The sequence below is a fragment of the Ovis aries genome, chromosome 9 (genome assembly GCF_016772045.2).
Source record: "Ovis aries strain OAR_USU_Benz2616 breed Rambouillet chromosome 9, ARS-UI_Ramb_v3.0, whole genome shotgun sequence".
In the NCBI taxonomy this organism is placed as follows: domain Eukaryota; kingdom Metazoa; phylum Chordata; class Mammalia; order Artiodactyla; family Bovidae; genus Ovis; species Ovis aries.
In genome coordinates, this window is record NC_056062.1 from 59,543,808 (window position 1) to 59,566,621 (window position 22,814).

At 42.5% G+C, this 22,814-nt stretch overlaps 1 protein-coding gene across 1 annotated transcript in view; it reads left to right on the plus strand.

The window, feature by feature from the left end:
• Positions 1-8,040, plus strand: part of EXT1 (exostosin glycosyltransferase 1) — a 317,674-nt gene extending 309,634 nt beyond the window's left edge. The window contains exons 9-11 of the mRNA XM_004011769.5: positions 1,553-1,713; positions 4,961-5,132; positions 7,497-8,040. Coding sequence (XP_004011818.1) covers positions 1,553-1,713; positions 4,961-5,132; positions 7,497-7,682 — 519 coding nt within the window. The 3' untranslated portion in view covers positions 7,683-8,040. The remainder of the gene's footprint in view (positions 1-1,552; positions 1,714-4,960; positions 5,133-7,496) is intronic.
• Positions 8,041-22,814: the final 14,774 nt, after the last annotated feature.

The window sequence follows — 22,814 nt, forward strand, 5'->3', positions numbered from 1 at the left end:
GTGGATATACCATATTTGGCGTATTTATTCATGAGTTGATGGCATTTGGGTTGTTTCCACTTTAGGGCTGTTGTGAACAATTATTTGCTCTGCCTTCCTTTTTTTTTTTTTTTTTTTTTGGCTGCACTATGTAGCTTGTGGTATCTTAGTTCCCTGACCAGAGATTGAACCCTCACCCTCAGCAATGAAAGCACAAGAACCTTAACCACTGGACTGCCAGGGAATTCCCATCTTCTCTGCTTTTAAACCCCTGGGAGGTCAGAAATTGGGCTTGCCAGCATCACTCAGCCACCATCACAATGCCAAGGCTTGAAATATATTTGGAGTATATGAAATTTCCATTTGCTTTACTTATAGGGAAAAGGTTGTTGATGGACGTGTAACCTGTATAAGATAAATTGTTTCCCACACTGTAGCAACAGAGCTAAAAGTGAGGCTATGATAACGGTGTACACTGAATCTGAAGCCAGATGGCTTGAGTTCACATCTTGACTCTGCCACTTACTAACTCAGAAAAATACTCGAACTTCCATATCCTTAGCTTCCCCCCCTCTGTAAACTGGAAACTATAAAATTACCTACTTCTCAGGGTTATCGTGAGGATTAAATGAGTTAAAATATGTAAGTACCTGTCGTATTATAAGCATTACACAATTATGAGCATTTCTGTTACTTTTTTAAAAAATCTTTCTCTGTATTGTTTTATTATTCACCAAATAATCATGGAAAGTCAGAAACAGCGGACACATTTGAAAACCAACTGTTCATTTGCTAACTACAAATATTTGTAGCAGGTTCAGAAGTACCTGCTTTGGGTAATTTTGAACACTAGGAACTCATTTCACTGCATTTCCTTTAAAAATATCCCATGGCTTTATTTGGCCTTGTCCCCAATTACTGCTTTTTCACTGTGATTTTTCACTGTGGGTACGTTTCTAAATTTCCCTTGCATTGAGCATCTTCACACCTGAGAGGCCTGAATTTCTGCTCTTGATGATACCTGCTCTAATTCCTGTTAGAACTTGTGTGCTTTTTAAACATCTTTTCTCTGGCTTTTAAGTGGATGCCTTGATTTTAGTGACTATGGCTTTGCTGCGTGCTGGTAATGTTACATGCTACATATTCATATGCTAGATGTATATAGAAAATCTGCTCCTGTTTATAAAACAGATGCGTTTGTTCCTCCCACCCATGAATGGTCACATGTCCTTTGTGGGGCAGTGGATGTGGGAGAAGCAACTGATTTTTTTTTTTTTTTTTAAGCTTGAACAGACTGGATTTCTACAGGACATATCGCCAGTGTTTTGTTTTGGTTTTTTCCTCCTTTCATTTCCACACTAATCTGAAGTTTCTTTAACAGAAAACATTAAAAATGTGCATAATTATGGGGCAAAATGTCAAGCAGTCAGTTTAATTTGCTGATGAATACATGGAATTAATGTTTCCCAACAGTCCCAGGATTTCGCATTACGAATTAGCAGGGGGAAGGTAATGTTTTGTTGACATTTGTTAACACTGTTGATTGCTTGTTTGGCTTGTGTTCTGCCTGCAGGTGGATTTTGCCTTCACCGTGTGGCAGAGCTTCCCCGAGAGGATTGTGGGGTACCCCGCACGCAGCCATTTCTGGGACAACTCTAAGGAGCGGTGGGGCTACACGTCCAAGTGGACGAACGACTACTCCATGGTGTTGACGGGAGCTGCTCTTTACCACAAGTGAGGAGCCTGGACATCATTGTACACTGTTCCCTATATGACTTTCTGGCTGCGGCCTAAGTTGGAACTTGGGCCAAGTCTTGTTAACAACCTAAGTGAAAATTAGTCTGCATCCCTGTTTGAGTTTTGTTGATGTGGTTAACATGTGTCTTTGAAACCAGTAAAACCTCTTGGGTTAGTGCATCATTAGAAGTGATGGTAGATTTGCATCTTCAGTAAGCCTGAGATGTGGAGACATCCTCAGGGTGTGTTGAGGGACTGAATTTATAGAAGAACCAACAAAGTAAATACTTCATGGAGTACCACCCAGCATTGTTCTTGGGCTTCCCTGATGGCTCAGACTGTAAAGAATCCACCTGCAATGTAGGAGATCCCAGGTTTGATCCCTGGGTCAGGAAGATCCCCTGGAAAAGGGCATGGCAACCCACTCCAGTATTCTTGCCTAGAGAATCCCCTGGACAGTGGAGCCTGGCCGGCTATAGTCCATAGAGTTGCAAAGAGTTGGACATGACTGAGCAACTAGTCGGACATGACTTGTAGGTGCTTGGGATTTACTACTGAATAAAATAGAAAAAAGACACAGGTCTTGAATCTAGCAAGGGGAGACACAGTATACCCAATAATTCTATAATATGTTAGGACATAAGTTATATAGCAAAAAGTCAACCAGAGCAGCATAAAGGATGCTGCTGCTGCTAAGTCACTTCAGTCGTGTATGACTCTGTGTGACCCCATAGACGGCAGCCCACAGGCTCCCCCGTCCCTGGGATTCTCCAGGGAAGAACACTGGAGTGGGTTGCCATTTCCTTTTCCAATGCATGGAAGTGAAAAGTAAAAGTGAAGTTGTCTGACTCTTAGCGACCCCATGGACTGCAGCCTACCAGGTTCCTCTGTCCACGGGATTTTCTAGGCAAGAGTACTGGAGTGAGTTGCCATTGCCTTCTCCGGCATAAAGGATGAGGAGTACCAAAGGTGGAAAAGGGGCTGGTTGGAGGCTGTAGGGTGATCCTCCTTAAGCGGGTGAGATTTGAGAGGAGACTTGAGAGGAGGAAAGGAAGTTAGGCAGGAGAATACCTGTTGGAAGGGTGCTCTGGTGTAGGGAGCAGCTGGAATAGATGCCCTGAGGCAGGATGCTGGAGGAATGTCCAGAAGATCCGTGTGACCCGAGTAGAGTGAGGGGCAAGCAAGTGAGCGAGATCCCATGGGAGGCCAGATGCCAGACCCTACTGTCCATTTTGAGGACTTGACTTTCTTCTAGGTAACATGGGAGCCAGTGGAGGGGTGTGAGGAGAGCAGTCTGTCTTATGCTTTAGGCATCCACTGTGAAGGCTGTGATGAGGACAGAGTACAAGAGGACCAGGGGAAGTGCAGGGAAGCCTATTAGAGGGTGACTGACCTTATCTAGATAAGAGATGGTGGAGCCTGGATTACGAAGTGAGGAGCAGAGGTGGGAAGTAGTGACCAGATTGTGGGTGTATTTTGAAGATGCTCCAGCATCATGTACTGACAGACGGGATATAGAGTTTGATGACTCAGGTTTTTTGACCTGAAGAACTAAAAGGATAGAGTAAGCCATCAGTAGAGGTGGGGAAGAGAGTAGATGGAACAGGTATTAGGGAAAATAGAGGAGCTCAGTCTTGGGCACACGAGGACATTGAAGAGAGTGTTTGAAAAAGGTCAGGGATGGAAATAAACATTTTGGAGCTGTTTGCCTGGATCTGGTCTTTAAAGCCAGGGGACTCAGGTAAGATGGCCAAATTCGTGAGTGTAGAAGGCTAATGTTCCTGACTGAGTCATTCTTGAAATCCTGACTCCTTGGTAAGGTGAACATACCAATCTCACCCTAGTCTTTTTTAGTTAAAAAAAAAAAAAAGAGAGAATCCTGTCATCTCGGGGATGGAATTGGAAATGCACAAGGTATAAGCATTTGGGGTAACTGAAGCTTGATTGCAAGATTCCACCTCTTTCTTCCCGCTGCCACCACTTGGTGAATCTGATTTGGTCAAGTGATTTTTCCTCGAAGTCTGTGCTGTATATGCATGTGTGCGTGCTAAATCACTTCAGTTGTGTTCAACTCTTTGCTACTCTATGGACTGTAGCCCACCAGGCTCCTTTGTCCATGGGACTCTCTCTAGGCAAGAATACTAGAGTGGGTTGCCATTTTCTTCTCCAGGGAATTTTCCCGACCCAGGGATCTAACCTGTGTCTCATCTCCTGCACTGGCAGGTGGGTTCTTTACCACTAGCACCATTACTTTTGAGCAATATGTGCTGTATATTCAGTTTAGTTCAGTTCAGTCGCTCAGTCGTGTCTGACTCTTTGCGACCCCATGAATCGCAGCACGCCAGGCCTCCCTGTCCATCACCATCTCCCGGAGTTCACTCAGACTCATGTCCATCGAGTCCGTGATCCCATCCAGCCATCCCATCCTTGGTCGTCCCCTTCTCCTACTGCCCCCAATCCCTCCCAGCATCAGAGTCTTTTCCAATGAGTCAACTCTTTACATGAGGTGGCCAAAGTACTGGAGTTTCAGCTTCAGCATCATTCCCTCCAAAGAAATCCCAGGGTTGATCTCCTTCAGAATGGACTGGCTGGATCTCCTTATTTCTCACCCTACTATTTTTTTTTTGGAGAGGTGCTGTATATACCTCTCCAAAAAAAAAAAAATAGTAGGGTGAGAAATAATTCAAATTAATTGTATTTTCTCCATAATGACTGACCACCAGATTAATAGCTCTAAGAAGTGATGAAATACATGGCTTAGAGGCCCCCAAAATGAAATGATTATATTGCTGGAACCAATATAATTGGTTATATTGAGTTACGGGATGGTATTGAATACAGCTCTGATTAAACCAATAATTAAAATGTAAAGCAGCTTGTAATGATATGTGTAAGTAACTTATTTTACATCTAACCAACCCGCCAGAGTTTAAAGCTAGGCTGAGCAGACAATATCTGCATCTGTGGGTATCTCTGCACCTTGTTTCCTTGTCTGTAGAACAGGGGTAATAATAGTACCTACATCATAGGTTCCTTATAAGGATTAAGTGAGGAATTTCTTAGTAGGCACTTTAGAACATTACCTGGTGTACAGTAAGTACCATATAAATGATCATTGTTGTCATCATCATTATCCATGATGTGTTTAGGGATTCAAAGAATGGGTGTCTGTTTTCTGTCAAAGAAGACCACCTGATATTATACAGTGATGGCCCCTGCTGATACCTGTCTTTGGTTTTTACAGATATTATCACTACCTTTACACCCATTACCTGCCAGCCAGCCTGAAGAACATGGTGGACCAATTGGCCAACTGTGAGGACATACTCATGAATTTCCTGGTGTCTGCTGTGACAAAACTGCCTCCAATCAAAGTGACCCAAAAGAAGCAGTATAAGGAGACAATGATGGGGCAGGTAAGAGAAGGAGAGCCCTCCTCCTCTGCTTTGCTCACTGGTAGCTTGGTCTGTAGTCATGAGGACACGCTTTTCTTGTAGGAAGCATAACGAGGAAATACCAATAAACCACTTCCAAAAGCCCTGAGGCAGCATATGGTTGGCACATAATTGGGAAGATGAAAGTCAAGGGTATCTTTATGTCAAGAATATAACAGCTCTCTAAATTGGTGCAGCCACTATGGAAAAAAGTATGGAGTTTCCTTAAGAAAACTAGAAATAGAGTTACCATATGATCCAGCAATCCCATTCCTGGGCATATACCCAGAGAAAACTCTAATTTGAAAATACATATGTACCCCAGTGTTCATAGCAGCACTGTTTACAATTGCCAAGATGTGGAAGCAAGCTACATGTCCATCCACAAATGAATGGATAAAGAAGATTCTTTTTATGGTGGAATATTATTCAGTCATGGGAACAAATGAAATAATGCCATTTGCAGCAACGTAGATGGACCTAGAGATAATCTTACTAAGTGAAGTAAGTCAGACAGAGAAGGGCAGATATCATATGATATCTCTCATAAGTGGAAGCTGGAAAAAAAAAAAAAAGATACAAATGAACTTATTTACAAAACAGAAACAAACTTCTGATTACCAGAAGGGATAGTGGTGGGGGAGGAAAGATAAATTAGGAGTTTGAGATTAACATATACACTACTTTGTAGTGGACTCTTTTTTTTTTTTTTCTTTCATTTGTAAGAGAATAAGAATGAGCTTAGGATCTCAACAGTGTTTCCATTCACAAATGTGAGTGCTTGCTGGAATATAGGGGGTCTGGCCTTTTGAAGATGAGCAGGTCATTCAGAAATAATCTACAAGCTCATCCCAAATAATAGGAGCAAAATGGAGCTCCCTAGGGCTTCCCTGGTGGCTCAGACAGTAAAGACTCTGTCTACGATGCAGGAGATCCAGGCTCAGATCCCCTGGAAGGGAATGGCAACCCATGCCAGTGTTCTTGCCTGGAGAATTCCATGGACGGAGCCCGGTGGGCTGCAGTTGGTAAGCTGCAGTTGCATCGAGTTGGACATGACTGAGCAACTATCACTTGGAACTGTCAACTCTGATATGGACTCAACTGGTCAGCTTAATCTGATACTGTCTCTGACTTACCAAGCAGAGCTCCTCTAGTACCAATGGTAAAGAATGAAGCCTGGGGATGTCCCTGCCAATCCAGTGGTTATGACTTCACCCTCCAATGTAACGGGTATGGGTTCAATCTCTGGTCAGGGAACAAAGATCCCACATGCCCTGTGGCCAAAAGCCGAAAGATAAAATGGAAACAATATTGGAACAAAATCAATAAAGACTTTTGAAATGGTCCACATCAAAAAAAAAAAAAAAAGAAGGAAGCCTGAGTTCTGCCCCTTTCTAGCCTTGAACAAACCATTCTAACTTCCTTGAAACTGCTTCCTCATCTGTAGAGTGGAAATGTTATTACGTGGGTAGATCACTTGATCAGGTTGTTGCGAGGCTAAAATGAGCTCATGAAAACACTTTACAAATAGTGTTTTGTTTGTTGCTTTGCTGCTCCAAGGTAACTTGACATCTGTGTTTACCTTCGGTGGTTACTTTCAAGCATGGTGACACTTGTGATTTTACAGTGACTCTGAGTGATTCTCACAGCAAAATGTACCTTCCTATGAAAGTATTTTCCAACAATGTATGAGGATACAAACATGTTATATGCATCATTAATTAAATAATCACCTATTGATGTTAGTGAATTCACAGCCCACCTTTTCCTTGTTTCATACAAAGATGAAGACATTATGCTGTGTTGGTCCATTTAAATTTCAGCGCTGGGGTCATTTATGGCTTTCTTTGAAGTCAATGTCAGTCATTTAAATGATCTAAACCAGTCTCAAGGTCAACATGGAGAATGAAGAGGTGGCAACCATCTTTCTACTTACCCAGAATCAACCAAGTTCACAGGAGGGCTTTAAAAAATTATTTTGGAAAGCATACGCACATTATGAGTCATTGTATTTACCTGCAAGTGCAAAAAGAAGTTTTCTGTTGAGCAACAACAGCTGAAGCTCAGTTCGTAGGTCCTTCCTGGCCCAGAGACTGTGTCAGTGCCTGTGGATCTTTGTTTGGGACTTTGGGGAACGTGACAGGTCTGGGGAAGGCATCTGGCGAGGCTGAAAAGCCGGACCTGCGCTTGCGTCTTCACCAGCCACATGGATGGGGCGGCTATGGTGGCCAGGCCAGACCCAGAGCCCTAACACATGCCCACTGCGCCCAACTTCGTTTCCCACCATGTGTCTCTCTCGCCTGGCACTTAACTCATCATCTTCCTTGTTTCTCTCCCTTTCCACAGACCTCTCGGGCTTCCCGCTGGGCTGACCCTGACCACTTTGCCCAGCGACAGAGCTGCATGAATACGTTTGCCAGCTGGTTTGGCTACATGCCGCTGATCCACTCTCAGATGAGGCTGGACCCCGTCCTCTTTAAAGACCAGGTCTCTATTCTGCGGAAGAAATACCGAGACATCGAGCGGCTTTGAGGAACCCGGCCGAGTTGGGGAGGGGCCGCGAGAAGGGCTGGAGGACAGGGTCAGCTGTCTCTCTGCCGCGAGCAGGTCCGCTCAGCAGCGGAGCCAGATTGTGCCAAGCATCCAAATAAACTAAGATGAACAAAATGACAGAAAAAAAAAAATGGCCAATGGAAACTCTACTCCTGACTCGGAGGACTGCACAGGACTGCTCCAGCTTCACCTCACTGGCTTCTGTGTCCCAAGACTAGGTTGTGTACAGTTTAATTATGGAACATTAAATAATTATTTTTGAAATGATTGCTATGCAGGTTTAAACTTTTTTAATGATCAAAACTATTAAAAACCAGAGTTCTTTCTTTAATCAAAATTGTGTTGGTTGTGAGTATTTCAAAGCTGCTGCTCCTCACCCTATTAACAGCATTGCTGTGGGTCACCCAGAGTGCCCAAAATTTACAAAAAGCTCAGACTCCATGGAAAACACCCTGAGTCAGTCTCCCCTGGGTCAAGAAATAGCCGAGCATACCTGAGACAGGTTCACTCATCAACTTTGCCAGTGCAGGTTGCTTTCCATTTTGAATTTGCAGATCCCCTTGAACTTTTATCTCTAAAATATCGCTGCATGGGAGAAGGTATTATGACCTCCAAGTAGACAGTTCTAACTGAAAACTTTATATTTGGGGAGTACAGTCATCTTTTTCACTGGGAGAGGTGGGAGAATTAGTACCAAGAAAACATTAGTGTAATTAAGAAATGTGCAGTTTGCACAAGGAACCATGCAAACAGTTCACCAGCATATTAATGAGGTGAAAATACTGACCCATAATAGTTACCCAGTGCTTTTCAGGGAGATGGGTGAGATTACACATCCAGCCACTGATGCAAATCTACTTAACGTTGGGAAAGGCTTTGGCTTAGAGGCAAAGAAAGAATGAGTGTGGTGGCACAAGCTGAAGTCATAAGATGAGTTATTTCGTGGTTGAGTGACCCGAAGTTTCAGAGTCTTTACTACTGAGAAAGAAATGATAATGTCTAAATTCTCAGCACTGAACTTGAGAACTGCTGAGGAGTGCATCTCACCATTGGGACCCTGATACCACTTTTAGCCAAACACTGTTGTGAGCAAGAATCTGGCAAAAAAATAATCAGGAACAAATGTGAAAGCCATTTTATTTCATTTTAATTTTTAAATCTGTAGTGTGGTTGTGCTTTTCCTTAAAAAAAAAGAATATTTCTTTTCCTACAAATGCTTGGCTTCTGATTACTATAAATATGCAAATACAAGCTGAAAATATATATATATATATATATATATATATATTTATATCCCTTAACTCCAGTGTAAAAGATAAAGACTTCTGAGATGAAATGCTTGCTTCTACTTGGAAGAAGCAAGAGAGAATAGAGAAGAGAAAGACCTCTTATGCTAAATAAACAAGAAATACTTTGAACTGTTTTGCCCCTCAACTATCATATATCTCATAAATTTTTTCCAGTATTGGGTGAGAAGAAAGTTTCATCACAAAATTGTGTTCAAATCACTTCAGGTGTCTGGCTTCAGTTCAGTTCAGTCGCTCAGTCGTGTCCGACTCTTTGCGACCCCATGAATCGCAGTGGAAACTGTAAATCCAGGAGACTTTAACTTTTCCTTGTATTGTAGACATCTGGAAGAGAAAGAGGAACTTGCAAAGAAAATTGAAAGAGGGAGAGAGAGATGACTAAGTATGCTGTCTACTGACAGAGCAAGACCCAAAGCCCACGTGTCCTGATGCACTGTGGTACACAGGCAATGAATTTCAATGAAAGATGGTCTTTTCTCTGCAGCCTTGTGACTCAGAAGAGCTCCCTAAATCTCTCATTCAACTTGACCCAGCCATAGCCCACTCCCATACATGTGACTTCTTCTGCATAGTGGATGTGACTATCTCTTAGGTAGTTCAGTTCAGTGGCTCAGTCGTGTCCAACTCTTTGTGACCCCATGAATCGCACCACGCCAGGCCTCCCTGTCCATCACCAACTCCCGGAGTTCACTCAGACTCACGTCCATCAAGTCAGTGATACCATCCAGCCATCTCATCCTCTGTCGTCCCCTTCTCCTCCTGCCCCCAATCCCTCCTATCATCAGAGTCTTTTCCAACGAGTCAACTCTTCACATGAGGTGGCCAAAATACTGGAGTTTCAGCTTTAGCATCATTCTTTCCAAAGAAATCCCAGGGCTGATCTCCTTCAGAATGGACTGGTTGGATCTCCTTGCAGTCCAAGGGATTCTCAAGAATCTTCTTCAACACCACGGTTCAAAAGCATCAATGCTTCAGCGCTCAGCTTTCTTCACAGTCCAACTCTCACATTCATACATAACCACTGGAAAAACAGTAGCCTTAACTAGATGGACCTTTGTTGGCAAAGTAATGTCTCTGCTTTTGAATATACTATCTAGGTTGGTCATAACTTTTCTTCCAAGGAGTAAGCGTCTTTTAATTTCATGGCTGCAGTCACCATCTGCAGTGATTTTGGAGCCCCCCAAAATAAAGTCTGACACTGTTTCCACTGTTTCCCCATCTATTTCCCGTAAAGTGATGGGACCGGATGCCATGGTCTTCGTTTTCTGAATGTTGAGCTTTAAGCCCACTTTTTCACTCTCCTCTTTCACTTTCATCAAGAGGCTTTTTAGTTCCTCTTCACTTTCTGCCATAAGGGTGGTGTCATCTGCATATCTGAGGTTATTGATATTTCTCCCGGTAGTCTTGATTCCAGCTTGTGCTTCTTCCAGCCCAGCATTTCTCATGATGTACTCTGCATACAAGTTAAATAAGCAGGTTGACAATATACAGCCTTGACATACTCCTTTTCCTATTTGGAACCAGTCTGTTGTTCTATGTCCAGTTCTAACTGTTGCTTCCTGACCTGCATACGGATTTCTCAAGAGGCAGGTCAGGTGGTCTGATATTCCCATCTCTTGAAGAATTTTCCACAGTTTATTGTGATCCACACAGTCAAAGGCTTTGGCATAGTCAATAAAGCAGAAGTAGATGTTTTTCTGGAACTCTCTTGCTTTTTTGATGATCCAGCAGATGTTGGCAATTTGATCTCTGGTTCCTCTGCCTTTTCTAAAACCAGCTTGAACATCTGGAAGTTCATGGTTCACGTATTGCTGAAGCCTGGCTTGGAGAATTTTGAGCATTACTTTACTAGCATGTGAGATGAGTGCAATTGTGTAGTAGTTTGAGCATTCTTTGGCATTGCCTTTCTTTGGGATTGGAATGAAAACTGACCTTTTCCAGTCCTGTGGCCACTGCTGAATTTTCCAAATTTATTGGCATATTGAGTGCAGCACTTTCACAGCATCATCTTTCAGGGTTTGAAACAGCTCAACTGGAATTCCATCACCTCCACTAGCTTTGTTCGTAGTGATGCTTTCTAAGGCCCACTTGACTTCACATTTCAGAATGTCTGGCTGTAGGGGAGTGGTCACACCATCGTGATTATCTTGGTCATGAAGATGTTTTTTGTACAGTTCTTCCGTGTATTCTTGCCACCTCTTCTTAATATCTTCTGCTTCTGTTAGGTCCATACAATTTCTGTCCTTTATCGAGACCATCTTTGCACGAAGTGTTCCCTTGGTATCTCTAATTTTCTTGAAGAGATCTCTAGTCTTTCCCATTCTGTTGTTTTCCTCTATTTCTTTGCATTGATCGCTGAGGAAGGCTTTCTTATCTCTTCTTGCTGTTCTTTGGAACTCTGCATTCAGATGCTTATATCTTTCCTTTTCTCCTTTGCTTTTCACTTCTCTTCTTTTCACAGCTATTTGTAAGGCCTCCTCAGACAGCCATTTTGCTTTTTTGCATTCTTTTCCATGGGGATGGTCTTGATCCCTGTCTCCTGTACAATGTCACGAACCTCCATCCCTAGTTCATCAGGCACTCTATCAGATCTAGTCCCTTAAATCTATTTCTCACTTCCACTGTATAATCATATGGGATTTGATCTAGGTCATACCTGAACAGTCTAGTGGTTTTCCCTACTTTCTTCAATTTAAGTCTGAATTTGGTAATAAGGAGTTCATGATCTGAGCCACAGTCAGCTCCTGGTCTTGTTTTTGTTGACTGTATAGAGCTTCTCCATCTTTGGCTGCAAAGAATATAATCATTCTGATTTCACTCTTGACCATCTGATGATGTCCATTTGTAGAGTCTTCTCTTGTGTTGTTGGAAGAGGGTGTTTGCTATGACCAGTGCATTTTCTTGGCAAAACTCTATTAGCCTTTGCCCTGCTTCATTCCATATTCCAAGGCCAAATTTACCTGTTACTCCAGGTGTTTCTTGACTTCCTACTTTTGCATTCCAGTCCCCTATAATGAAAAGGACATCTTTTTTAGGTGTTAGTTCTAAAAGGTCTTGTAGGTCTTCATAGAACCGTTCAGTTTCTTCAGTGTTACTGGTTGGGACATAGACTTGGATTACGGTGATATTGAATGGTTTGCCTTGGAAAGGAACAGAGATCATTCTGTCGTTTTTTAGATTGCATCCAAGTACTGCGTTTTGGACTCTTTTGTTGACCATGATGACTACTCCATTTCTTCTAAGGGATTCCTGCCCACAGTAGTAGATATAATGGGCATCTGAGTTAAATTCACCCTTTCCAGTCCATTTTAGTTCACTGATTCCTAGAATGTCAACATTCACTCTTGCCATCTCCTGTTTGACCACTTCCAATTTGCCTTGATTCGTGGACCTGACATTCCAGGTTCCTATGCAATATTGCTCTTTACAGCATCAGACCTTGCTTCTCTCACCAGTCACATCCACAGCTGGGTATTGTTTTTGCTTTTGCTCCATCCCTTCATTCTTTCTGGAGTTATTTCTCCACTGATCTCCAGTAACATATTGGGTACCTACTGACCTGGGGAGTTCCTCTTTCAGTAACCTATCATTTTGCCTTTTCATACTGTTCATGGGGTTCTCAAGGCAAGAATACTGAAGTGGTTTGCCATTCCCTTCTCCAGTGGACCACATTCTGTCAGACCTTTCCACCATGACCCACCTGACTTGGGTGGCCCCAGGGGCATGGCTTAGTTTGATTGAGTTAGACAAGGCTGTGGTCCTAGTGTGATTAGATTGACTAGTTTTCTGTGATTATGGTTTCAGTGTGTCTGCCCTCTGTTGCCCTCTTGCAACACCTACCATCTTACTTGGGTTTCTCTTACCTTGGATGAGGGGTATCTCTTCACCACCTCCCCTCCTGACCTTGACGTGGCATAGCTCCTCTAGGCCCTCCTGCGCCCACGCAGCCACTGCTTCTTGGACTTGGGGTAGCTCCTCCCGGCCGCCACCCCTGGCCTCGGATGTGGGGTAGTTCCTCTTGGCCATTCCTGCGCTGTCGCAGCCTGGCACTCTCGGCTGCCGCCCCTGACCTCGGACATGGGGTTACTCCTCTTGGCTGCCGCCCCTCGGACATGGGGTCCTCCCAGCTTCTGCCCCTGATCTCAGACATGGGGTACCTCCTCTCAGCCACACTATATGTACCATTGCAGCCGCCCGAGCTAGGTATTTATAGAAAAATAATTCTTAGGTCGATGGTACTTGAACTTGTTTCCTTCTATAACATGCCCAGATATATTTCATGCTACTTAAGCTGTATCACTCAGCAACCTAAAGTGTTGTCAATTAATCCTTATTCATCTGGCCTCTGCAAATTTGTATTTAATTCTTTACGTTTTCAAATAACCCCTGTATCTTATCTTTCTTTGCAAAAATGAATGCAATGCTTTGTTCAATGATCCCAAGTCAACTTGAAACTCAAGTTGTCATCTTGGCTGGCAGATCTATGTCCCTCATTGTACCAGCCAGTCACATGGATGGATCTCAGTTCAGTTCAGTTCAGTCGCTCAGTTGTGTCCGATTCTTTGCGACCCCATGAATCGCAGCATGGCATGCCAGGCCTCCCTGTCCATCACCAACTCCCGGAGTTCACTCAGACTCACGTCCATCGAGTCTGTGATGCCATCCAGCCATCTCATCCTCTGTCGTCTCCTTTTCCTCCTGCCCCCAATCCCTCCCAGCATCAGAGTCTTTTCCAATGAGTCAACTCTTTGCATGAGGTGACTAAAGTACTGGAGTTTCAGCTTTAGCATCATTCTTTCCAAAGAAATCCCAGGGCTGATCTCCTTCAGAATGGACTGGTTGGATCTCCTTGCAGTCCAACGGATTTTAGGGAATTGCTTTTCCATATTTATATGTCACAAAGTTCACAAGACATTTTCTCCACAAACAATGTATGTTACATGAAAAAAAAAAAGGTAATCATAAATGAAAACAGGGTCTGACATACTTTTTAGCCACTTGAAATCTCCATAGTTTTATTTCATGTCTTTCTCAGAGCACATCTCTTTAGAATGCTGGCTGGCATGTTATTTTCCCATTTGAAACCTACAGCTGGGAATTGAACAATGCTTAGCAAATCAGCGAGGCCCATCAGTAAGATGTAATTTTAATTCACTTAGGCAAGAGCTGTATTTCACTGCAGCAAGTTGACAAATCATAGCCATCTCTGTAGGATGTCAGGAGTTATCTCTCAGTCAACTTTAATGATAGCCAGGGGTCTCAAAGTCGGCCAACGTGAATTGGGAAGGAGCCAAGACCAGAGAGTACAGTGCCAACCACGTAATGAATTTCATGCAGAAACTCCGTAGAGGACTCGGCCACTTATGATTCCCACATAGTATCTTCTTCCAGCTCCACATTAGGACATAAAATCTTAAAAATATGGGTTTTTTTACTCTGACTTATGTATTCATTTGAGAAGGCTTATAAGAATCAAATCAAGTTTACATGTACATGAATCATATCGTCTTTGTTGCAAAAGCAAAATGACCCAAAATTGAGGCTGTAGAGAAAAAGCCATGAAATAATCATTGTAGTCATGTCACAGCAGATAACCTAGCTTGGACATACCATATTGGCACACTTTCCACTGGATGCTTCAGAAGAAGTAAAATATATGGCACGTGGAATTTTCTGTGCATGACACTAATTTCTTGTTCGACATGGTGCTCAAAGAAGGATCAATCTCAATCACTTCCTTCAATTTTTCTTTTGGGGTGATTTTTGTTTTTCATTTACAGTAGGCTATGTTAGCCTTTATTTGAACGATTCTGGAAACCTGGTCATTTGAAGGAATACTATGCTAGTTCAGTTCCATTTAGTTCAGTCACTCAGGGGTGTCCAACTCTTTGTGACCCCATGGACTGCAGCATGCCAGGCCTCCCTGTCCATCACCAACTCCCACAGTTTACTCAAACTCATGTCCATTGACTTGATGATGCCATCCAACCATCTCATCCTCTGTTGTCCCCTTCTCCTCCCACCTTCAATCTTCCCCAGCATCAGGGTCTTTTCAAATGAGTCAGTTCTTCTCATCAGGTGGCCAAAGTATTGGAGTTTCAGCTTCAGCATCAATCCTTCTAATAAATATTCAGGACTGATCTCCTTTAGGATGGACTGGTTGAATCTCCTTGCAGTCCAAGGGACTCTCAAGAGTCTTCTCCAACACCACAGTTCAAAAGCATCAATTCTTCAGCACTCAGCCTTCTTTGTAGTTCAATTCTCAGATCCATACATGACTACTAGAAAAACACAGCTTTGACTAGACAGACCTTTGTTGTCAAAGTAATGTATCTGCTTTTTAATAAGCTGTGTAGGTTGGTCATAACTTTTCTTCCAAGGAGCAAGCATCTTTTAGTTTCATGGCTGCAGTCACCATCTGCAGTGGTTTTCAAGCCCCTCAAAATAAAGTCTGTCACTGTTTCCACTGTTTCGCCATCTATTTCCCATGAAGTGATGGGACCAGATGCCATGATCTTAGTCTTCTGAATGTTGAGCTTTAAGCCAACTTTTTCACTCTCCTCTTTCATCAAGAAGCTCTTTAGGTCTTCAGTTTCTGCCATAAGGGTGGTGTCATCTGCATATCTGGGGTTATTGATATTTCTCCCAGTCATCTTGATTCCAGCTTGTGCTTCATCCAGTCCAGCATTTCCCAAAATGTGTTCTGCATATAAGTTAAATAAACAGGGTGACAATATACAGCCTTGACATACTCCTTTTCCAATTTGGAACCAGTCTGTTGTTCCATATCCAGCTCTAACCATTGCTTCTTGACCTGCATATACATTTCTCAGGAGGCAGATCAGGTGGTCTGGTATTCCCATCTCATTAAGTATTTTCCAATTTGTGGTAGTCCACACAGTCGAAGACTTTGGCATAGTCAATAAAGCAGAAGTAGATGCTTTTCTGGAACTCTCCTGCTTTTTCAGTGATCCAGCGGATGTTGGCAATTTGATCTGTGGTTCCTCTGCCTTTTCTAAATCCAACTTGAACATCTGGAAGTTCATAGTTCACATACTGTTGAAGCCTGGCTTGGAGAATTATGCTAGTAGCCTTTCATAAAGTTTATTGAACTTTAATTAGAGGTGAGCGAATAGTTCTAGTTACTGTTAGGTGGGAGAAAAAAAAGCTCTTGACTTAAGAAGTAATGAAATTTTAATCAAACCTGTTTAAAGGGTGGGGGTAAGGAGAAGGCAGCCCCGGCAGCTCAGAATCTGAATAAGACTTGCTAGACCAGCTGAGTTACGGATGAAGGGCTGAGGCAAACTTCCCAGCTCAGGTCTTCCTCAGATCTTCCCTCAGATCTCCAAGAGCTCCAGGTTTAAAAAGGACCAGTTATTACCATGAACTCTCAAATAAAAATGCCCCTGCTTTCTAATAGTTAAGATAATTGACAAGCAGCCAGTACATCAGGGCTTCAGTTGCTCAAGTGATTTACCTAATTTCCATTGGCTGTGATGAGGGACAAGAACCTTTCAGGTGGCTCTGTCGTTCTTGGCCAGATTTAACCAAGAAAGCTCTTTTGCTGCTGGCCTCAGGTAGCTCAGATTGTAAAGCGTCTGCCTACAATGCGGAAGACCCGGGTTTAATCCCTGGGTCAGGAAGATCTCCTGGAGAAGGGAATGGCAACCCACTCCAGTATTCTTGCCTGGAAAATTCCATGGACAGAGAAGCCTGGTAGGCTACAGTCCATGGGGTTGCAAAGAGTCAGACACGATTGAGCGACTTCACTTTCACTTTCATTCTCTCAGGCATGATTGAGAGAGACAAGGTTGTTCTGACTTCAGTTCTCAGTGAATGAGTATTAATACCAGCCTGTGCCTCCTTCCATCTTAGAACTTCAGCAAGTACACATTCAGTTACTCCCTGACTCCAATTCTACTTTGAAAGAATGGGATCAAGCATCTAAGAACACTGTCTCTCCTGTCAGTTCAGTAATGCTGTCCAGAGGCTGTGGCTGGACAAGCTGCTGTTTACAACATAATCTCAATAAGGAAAGTGACCCCTGAAAACCATCTCCTCTTTCGCGCTTTCCAAAAACCAAAGGACTTTATTGCTCTGATTTTTATTTAGCAGGGACTATCTGTAGTTGTTACTAATTTAGAGTTCCAGGATGTTTCAGGGGCTTCCCTGGTGGCTCAGTGGTAAATAATCTGCGTGCAATACAGGAGAGTCGGGATCTGTCCCTGGGTTGGGAAGATCTGCTAGAGAAGGGAATGGTTACCCACTGCAGTATTCTTGCCTGGAGAATGCCATGGACAGAGGAGTCTGATGGGCTATGGTTTATGGGGTTACAAAGAGTCGGACACGACTGACAGACGAACACTTTCTCTTTTACTTTCATGCTGCCTATCAGGAGCCTAGATGAAATACCCTAATTTGGGACTCCAGAGGAGTCCAGTTCCAGAGGAGAGGGAGGCTGTAGTATTCTCTGGAAAAGTGACAAGTAGCAACCATCAAGAAAACTGGCAGATTAGCAGGGTCTCACCTTTGTTTAGGGAGACCTGGTGGCTCAGACGGTAAAGAATCCATCTGCAATGTGGGAGACTTGGGTTCGATCCCTGGGTCGGGAAGATCCCCTGGAGGAGGAAATGGCAACCGACTCCAGTATTCTTGCTTGAAGAATTCCACGAACAGAGGAGCCTAGAAGGCTACAATCCATGGGGTCACAAAGAGTTGGACAAGACTGAGTGACTTTCACTTTTGCCTTTGTTTAAAATCACATCAAGCTAGCCTTTCAGTCAATCTATCTTTATAATGGTTTGCCTTTTAGACCTCAAAGGCCATTTGATTTCTGTAGTAGTTCTCTGTTCTTCTTTTACAGGAATCCATTCCTTTCCTTTCTATTGTAATTATTATGACAATGAAAGCCGTGCAGATGAACTGGTTACATATAATGAACCTTGTATATTCATTTTGAGAAAAAGATATGTATAGGACTGTTGAGGAGTAAAAGAAAGACATGGGAAACGAATTCTTTTAGGTGGCAAGTTGTAAAGAAGAAAGAAGTATATCTTATTTTGTATACGATGTACCTTTGGGATAATTTTCTAATATGTTGCCAATGTTTTTTAGTAACATCACAGGTCTTTGCTGTAGTGTTTTCCCCAGTTGTTATAGACTGTTATTGAGCTAGTGCAATTAAGCCCTGAAGTGTGTGCGTTGAGAGAGCCTGCGAGAAAATACAAAGCCATAGATCTTGATTTACTTCACTGACCTGTGTAACTTTATGTCTGGGTTTTCCCATCTGAGATAGATTGTTTTATAGAGAGCGTCACCAAAGACTTTTTCCTTCCAATTTATAGAAGAAGAAAAAGAGAGACATTATTAATAAATGACATGACTTTTCATCTGCGTGGTTTTCCTTCCATCTTTTCTGTTGACTGCAGAAAGATGTCGGTTCTAAGGAGGATTTGATGTGCCAGGGAACACAAAGTGCAGTGGAGATTCTGGGGGAGATTGGAAGATGAGGTTGGACCACGTGCACTGGGTGGAGGTCCAACTCTCACAGCCTGGCTGCAGCCCAGTGCCCAGCCCCCTGGGGAGCATGGCTCTGCCAGCAGCAGCCGTCTCCCAGTCCAGATGCAGCTGGTACTGCTGGAAGCAGGCCAGGGTGAACAGTGATGATATGCCCAGTTCTCAGCGTTCCTCCACATGGACTCGGGGACAACGTGGCAGGGCCTGGCCCCAGAGCATCTGGAGCCTGACAGCTGTGCCCATTACCCCCTTTGGTTTCAGCTGCTATGAAAAGGTCATGAATTTCTGGCTGACAAAGCATTTATTAGACTGGCATTTCTCAAAAGAGTTTATAAATTGTTCCAGGTGCGAATGCAGCTCCCTGATTCAAGACCACTGTAGTGAGGTTTTTATGACAGCAGTGAACCTCCTCCTCCTCATTCTGCTCTGTGCTCCTTCCTCTCCGTGTCTGTTACTTTCCTTCAACCCTCTTTCTTTGGACGTGTTTTAGAGAAAGGATATCAGTTACCAATTCCATGTATTTGCAGGGTAGCAAGTTCCAGATTGCACATGGGGTGCTGATTTAAGACATCAGTCAGGTTTTCTGTTCTGTATTTCATTTTGTCCATCTGATTGGTGGCTAAAGTGATGACTTCAGAATATTAATATACAAATATTTTCTGAACAACTCATATACGGAACACTGTTCTAGGTGCATCCCAGAGAATAAAGATGGAAAAAAATCCTACTCTTTGCCCCAGTCAAGAAGTTAGGGTGAGGTCGGACCAGGCAAGTCTAAGGCAAGTCTTCTGAGGATGCTCAGAAACGAGTTGGCCAAGTCCCAGGTCCCAAACTGGAACATGGTTGTGACAGTGCTACTTGTGAAATCTCGCCACACAGTGTGGCTGGTGATAGAATCATTCCCACGTGTGAGGACAAACAAGAAGGCTTGTGGAAGAAGTCACTCTTAAGTTCTGGCCAACCCAACATCACAGGTGTTTCAACAAATGCCATGGTGTGCAAAAATATCTTGAGCACACCTGCTTTACAAGTAGGAGCCGGTGTTGATTTATGGTCTGAGCATTTATACCAAGTCTACCCATGACAAAGGAAAACCAGAAGTTATTGTGGATACCTGCATCATTCCGCATTGGTCTCCTCTAATGTTTACTGACACTGATTTGCAGGAACTCAGAATGTAAGGGAAACAAATTAGGCTACGATGCCTACTGTTTGAGGCTCAACTGTGCCGTGGAGGATGGAGAGAAGACACATACCCTATGCAGTGGATGCAAGGTTTTTATTTGCTTTTGATTTCGCTTAACTGCCCAAGTGTGCTGCTTAAAGTCACAGTTTCACACCTGGGTCTGAATCCTGATTCTGTCTCTTGATAGTTCAGTGATCTTTTCTCTCCGCCTCAGTTTCCTTAGAATACTAGTCTATACCTTCAAGGGGATTAAATACGTTAATCAATAAAACATTCTTAAAACAGCACATGGTATATAATAAGTATATGACTTGTGGGCTTCCCTGGTGGCTCAGTGGTAAAGAATCAGCCTGCCAGTGCAAAAGACACAGCTTCCATCTCTAGGTTGGGAAGATCCTCTGGAAAAGGAAATGGCAACCCACTGCAGTATTCTTACCTGGGAAATCCCATGGACAGAGAAGCCTCTGGGTTATAGTCCATGGGGTTGCGAAAGAGTCAGACATGACTTGGTGACTAAACAACAATATATATATCTTAGCTATTATTAAAACTCAATATTTTTCCAAAATGGCTTTTCTTAGGAATCTTCCCCTGTCTTAGAATCTAAGCCTATTAAAGAGCAAGCAGTCTTAGTTTAATGTCTAGCGTGTTCATACTGATGAACTGGATTTTCTACTGTCCCAGGCGCCTCTTGTTTTCAACTGCAATCATGTCTTGGTGTCTATCATCATGAAAACCTCCTAGCATTCAGAAATGGGCAATCTATCAGCGGAAATTATACGAACTCGAGTTTTGATGTCCTGGCTGAACTGTGAGGAATGGTCTGTTTTTTATTCTCATTTAATAAAGTATAACTGTGGTAGCTCAAGATGAAAATGAAGTTTGGGTGCCAAATATTATTGTTTTTTTCATGGTGGCTTCAATTGTGTTAAGAAAGAAAACATGCTCTTGCCAATATATAAAGTATTTGCCAAGTTTAGATTTCTCTTCCAAACTGAACTGCAAATAACCTGCTTTCCTTGGCTAAATCTACTTAAGAAATAAACTTAAAATGTGTCTTTAATCAGATAGGACCAGATCATTACATCTTAGGATTTAAGAGAAAAGTTAAACTATGAAGAAGGGGACTTAGAGGCTATTTTAATGGTTCCCCAAAGGTCCATATATACATATTGTTTTATAACATGTTTTTAAAAAGTTAATATATAGTGAACATATTTTCACACATTCAATCATCTTGATGAGTCAGAATGTAATGAATACACAGAACTCCCTTGTATGACTATTCTACATTTTTTTAACCTAATTCCTAACTTTTGGATATTTAGGTATTAATTTTCTTACAATTATGTGTAAGTATTTTAATCATCATTTGATCAATGTGGTGTATGCCATGGTAAATATTCTTAAGATAAACCTTTGTTCACACCCATGACCATTATCTTAGGATAAAGCATAGACAAAAAATTGACAAGTCAAATGTTATAAACATTTTAAAGCCATGTGCTACATATTCACAGATAATTTCAATATATGATAATGGCTACTGAAGGGAAATTTAAATTAACCCAATAAAAAGCTATGTAGAAAAAACCATAATAATTTCAGTTTGGCAGCTAAAATGTTTATTAAAATGGAGTCCATGGAGGCAAAAGTAATAAAGGGTTATCTTCAGTGCTCAGAAAAATAATTGAATATTATTCTTCTGGAGGGACAAATTTATTGGTATTAGCCCTCTTGTTGCTAATATGATGAAAGTGAAAGAGGAGACTGAAAAAGTTGGCTTAAAACTCAACATTCAGAAAACTAAGATCATGGCATCTGGTCCCATCACTTCATGGCAAATAGATGGGGAAACAGTGACAGACTTTATTTTTGGAGGCTCCAAAATCACTGCAGATGGTGACTGCAGCCATGAAATTAAAAGGTGCTTACTCCTTGGAAGAAAAGTTATGACCAACTTAGACAGCATATTAAAAAGCAGAGATATTCCTTTGCCAACAAAGGTCTGTCTAGTCAAAGCTGTGGTTTTTCTGGTAGTCATGTATGGGTATGAGAGTTGGACTATAAATAAATCTGAGTGCCGAAGAATTGATGCTTTTCAAGTGTGGTGTTGGAGAAGACTCTTGAGAGTCCCATGGACTGCAATGAGATCCAACCAGTCCATCCTGATCAGATCAGTCCTGAATATTCATTGGAAGGACTGATGCTGAAGCTGAAACTCCAATATTTTGGCCACCTGATGTGAAGAACTGACTCATTTGAAAAGACCCTGATGGTGAGAAAAATTGAAGGTGGGAGGAGAAGGGGACAGTAGGGGATGAGATGGTTGGATGGCATCCCCAACTCAATGGACATGAGTCTGAGTAAACTCCAGGAACTGGCGATGGACAGGGAGGCCTGGTGTGCTGCAGTCCGTGGGGTTGCAAAGAGTTGAACACAACTGAGCAACTGAACTGAACCGAACTGAACTAAGCCCTCTTGTTGCATGCTGGAAGATTTTTCTTTTCTAGGTAACATGTGCCTTATGTCTTGTCTTTAGGTTGAAATAGGAAGTTAAGACAAAGCTTCCTTCTCATATATGGTCTTCATCCTTCTGATAATGTCCACATCAATTACATTTTAATGAAGGTATTTTAAATGCCATCCTCCTTGGCAGCTGCTACCTGTTGTCTTCCAGTATCAGCCTGTTTCGCTTTTAAGGGAACCCAGCCCTCTTCCTTCTTAGGTCCTGTCATTTATATGATGCTGACCCCACCCACTGTCATAACTCAAGGGGAGTTGCGTGCCTGTCAGGTCACTGAGACCCAGTTCTCGATCAGGCATTGGCACTTTTAAGAAGGAGGTACCATCTTTCCTTTAGCGTTATGTGCATAGTGTAAGGCGGTAAGAATCACACTAACAATTCAACAAAGGTAGATGTGTTGGAGAGGAGGCAGTTAGCATTCCTGAAAGGAGACTTCATTGGCGTTGAAGATATGCATTTAAGAGAAATAAATAGCAATTTAACAGAAAAGAATAAAAAGAGACATGGACCCAAATACCTTCCATCAGAATTATGTACAGAGAGAAAAGCCAGACCCTAGATATATGAAAACATCA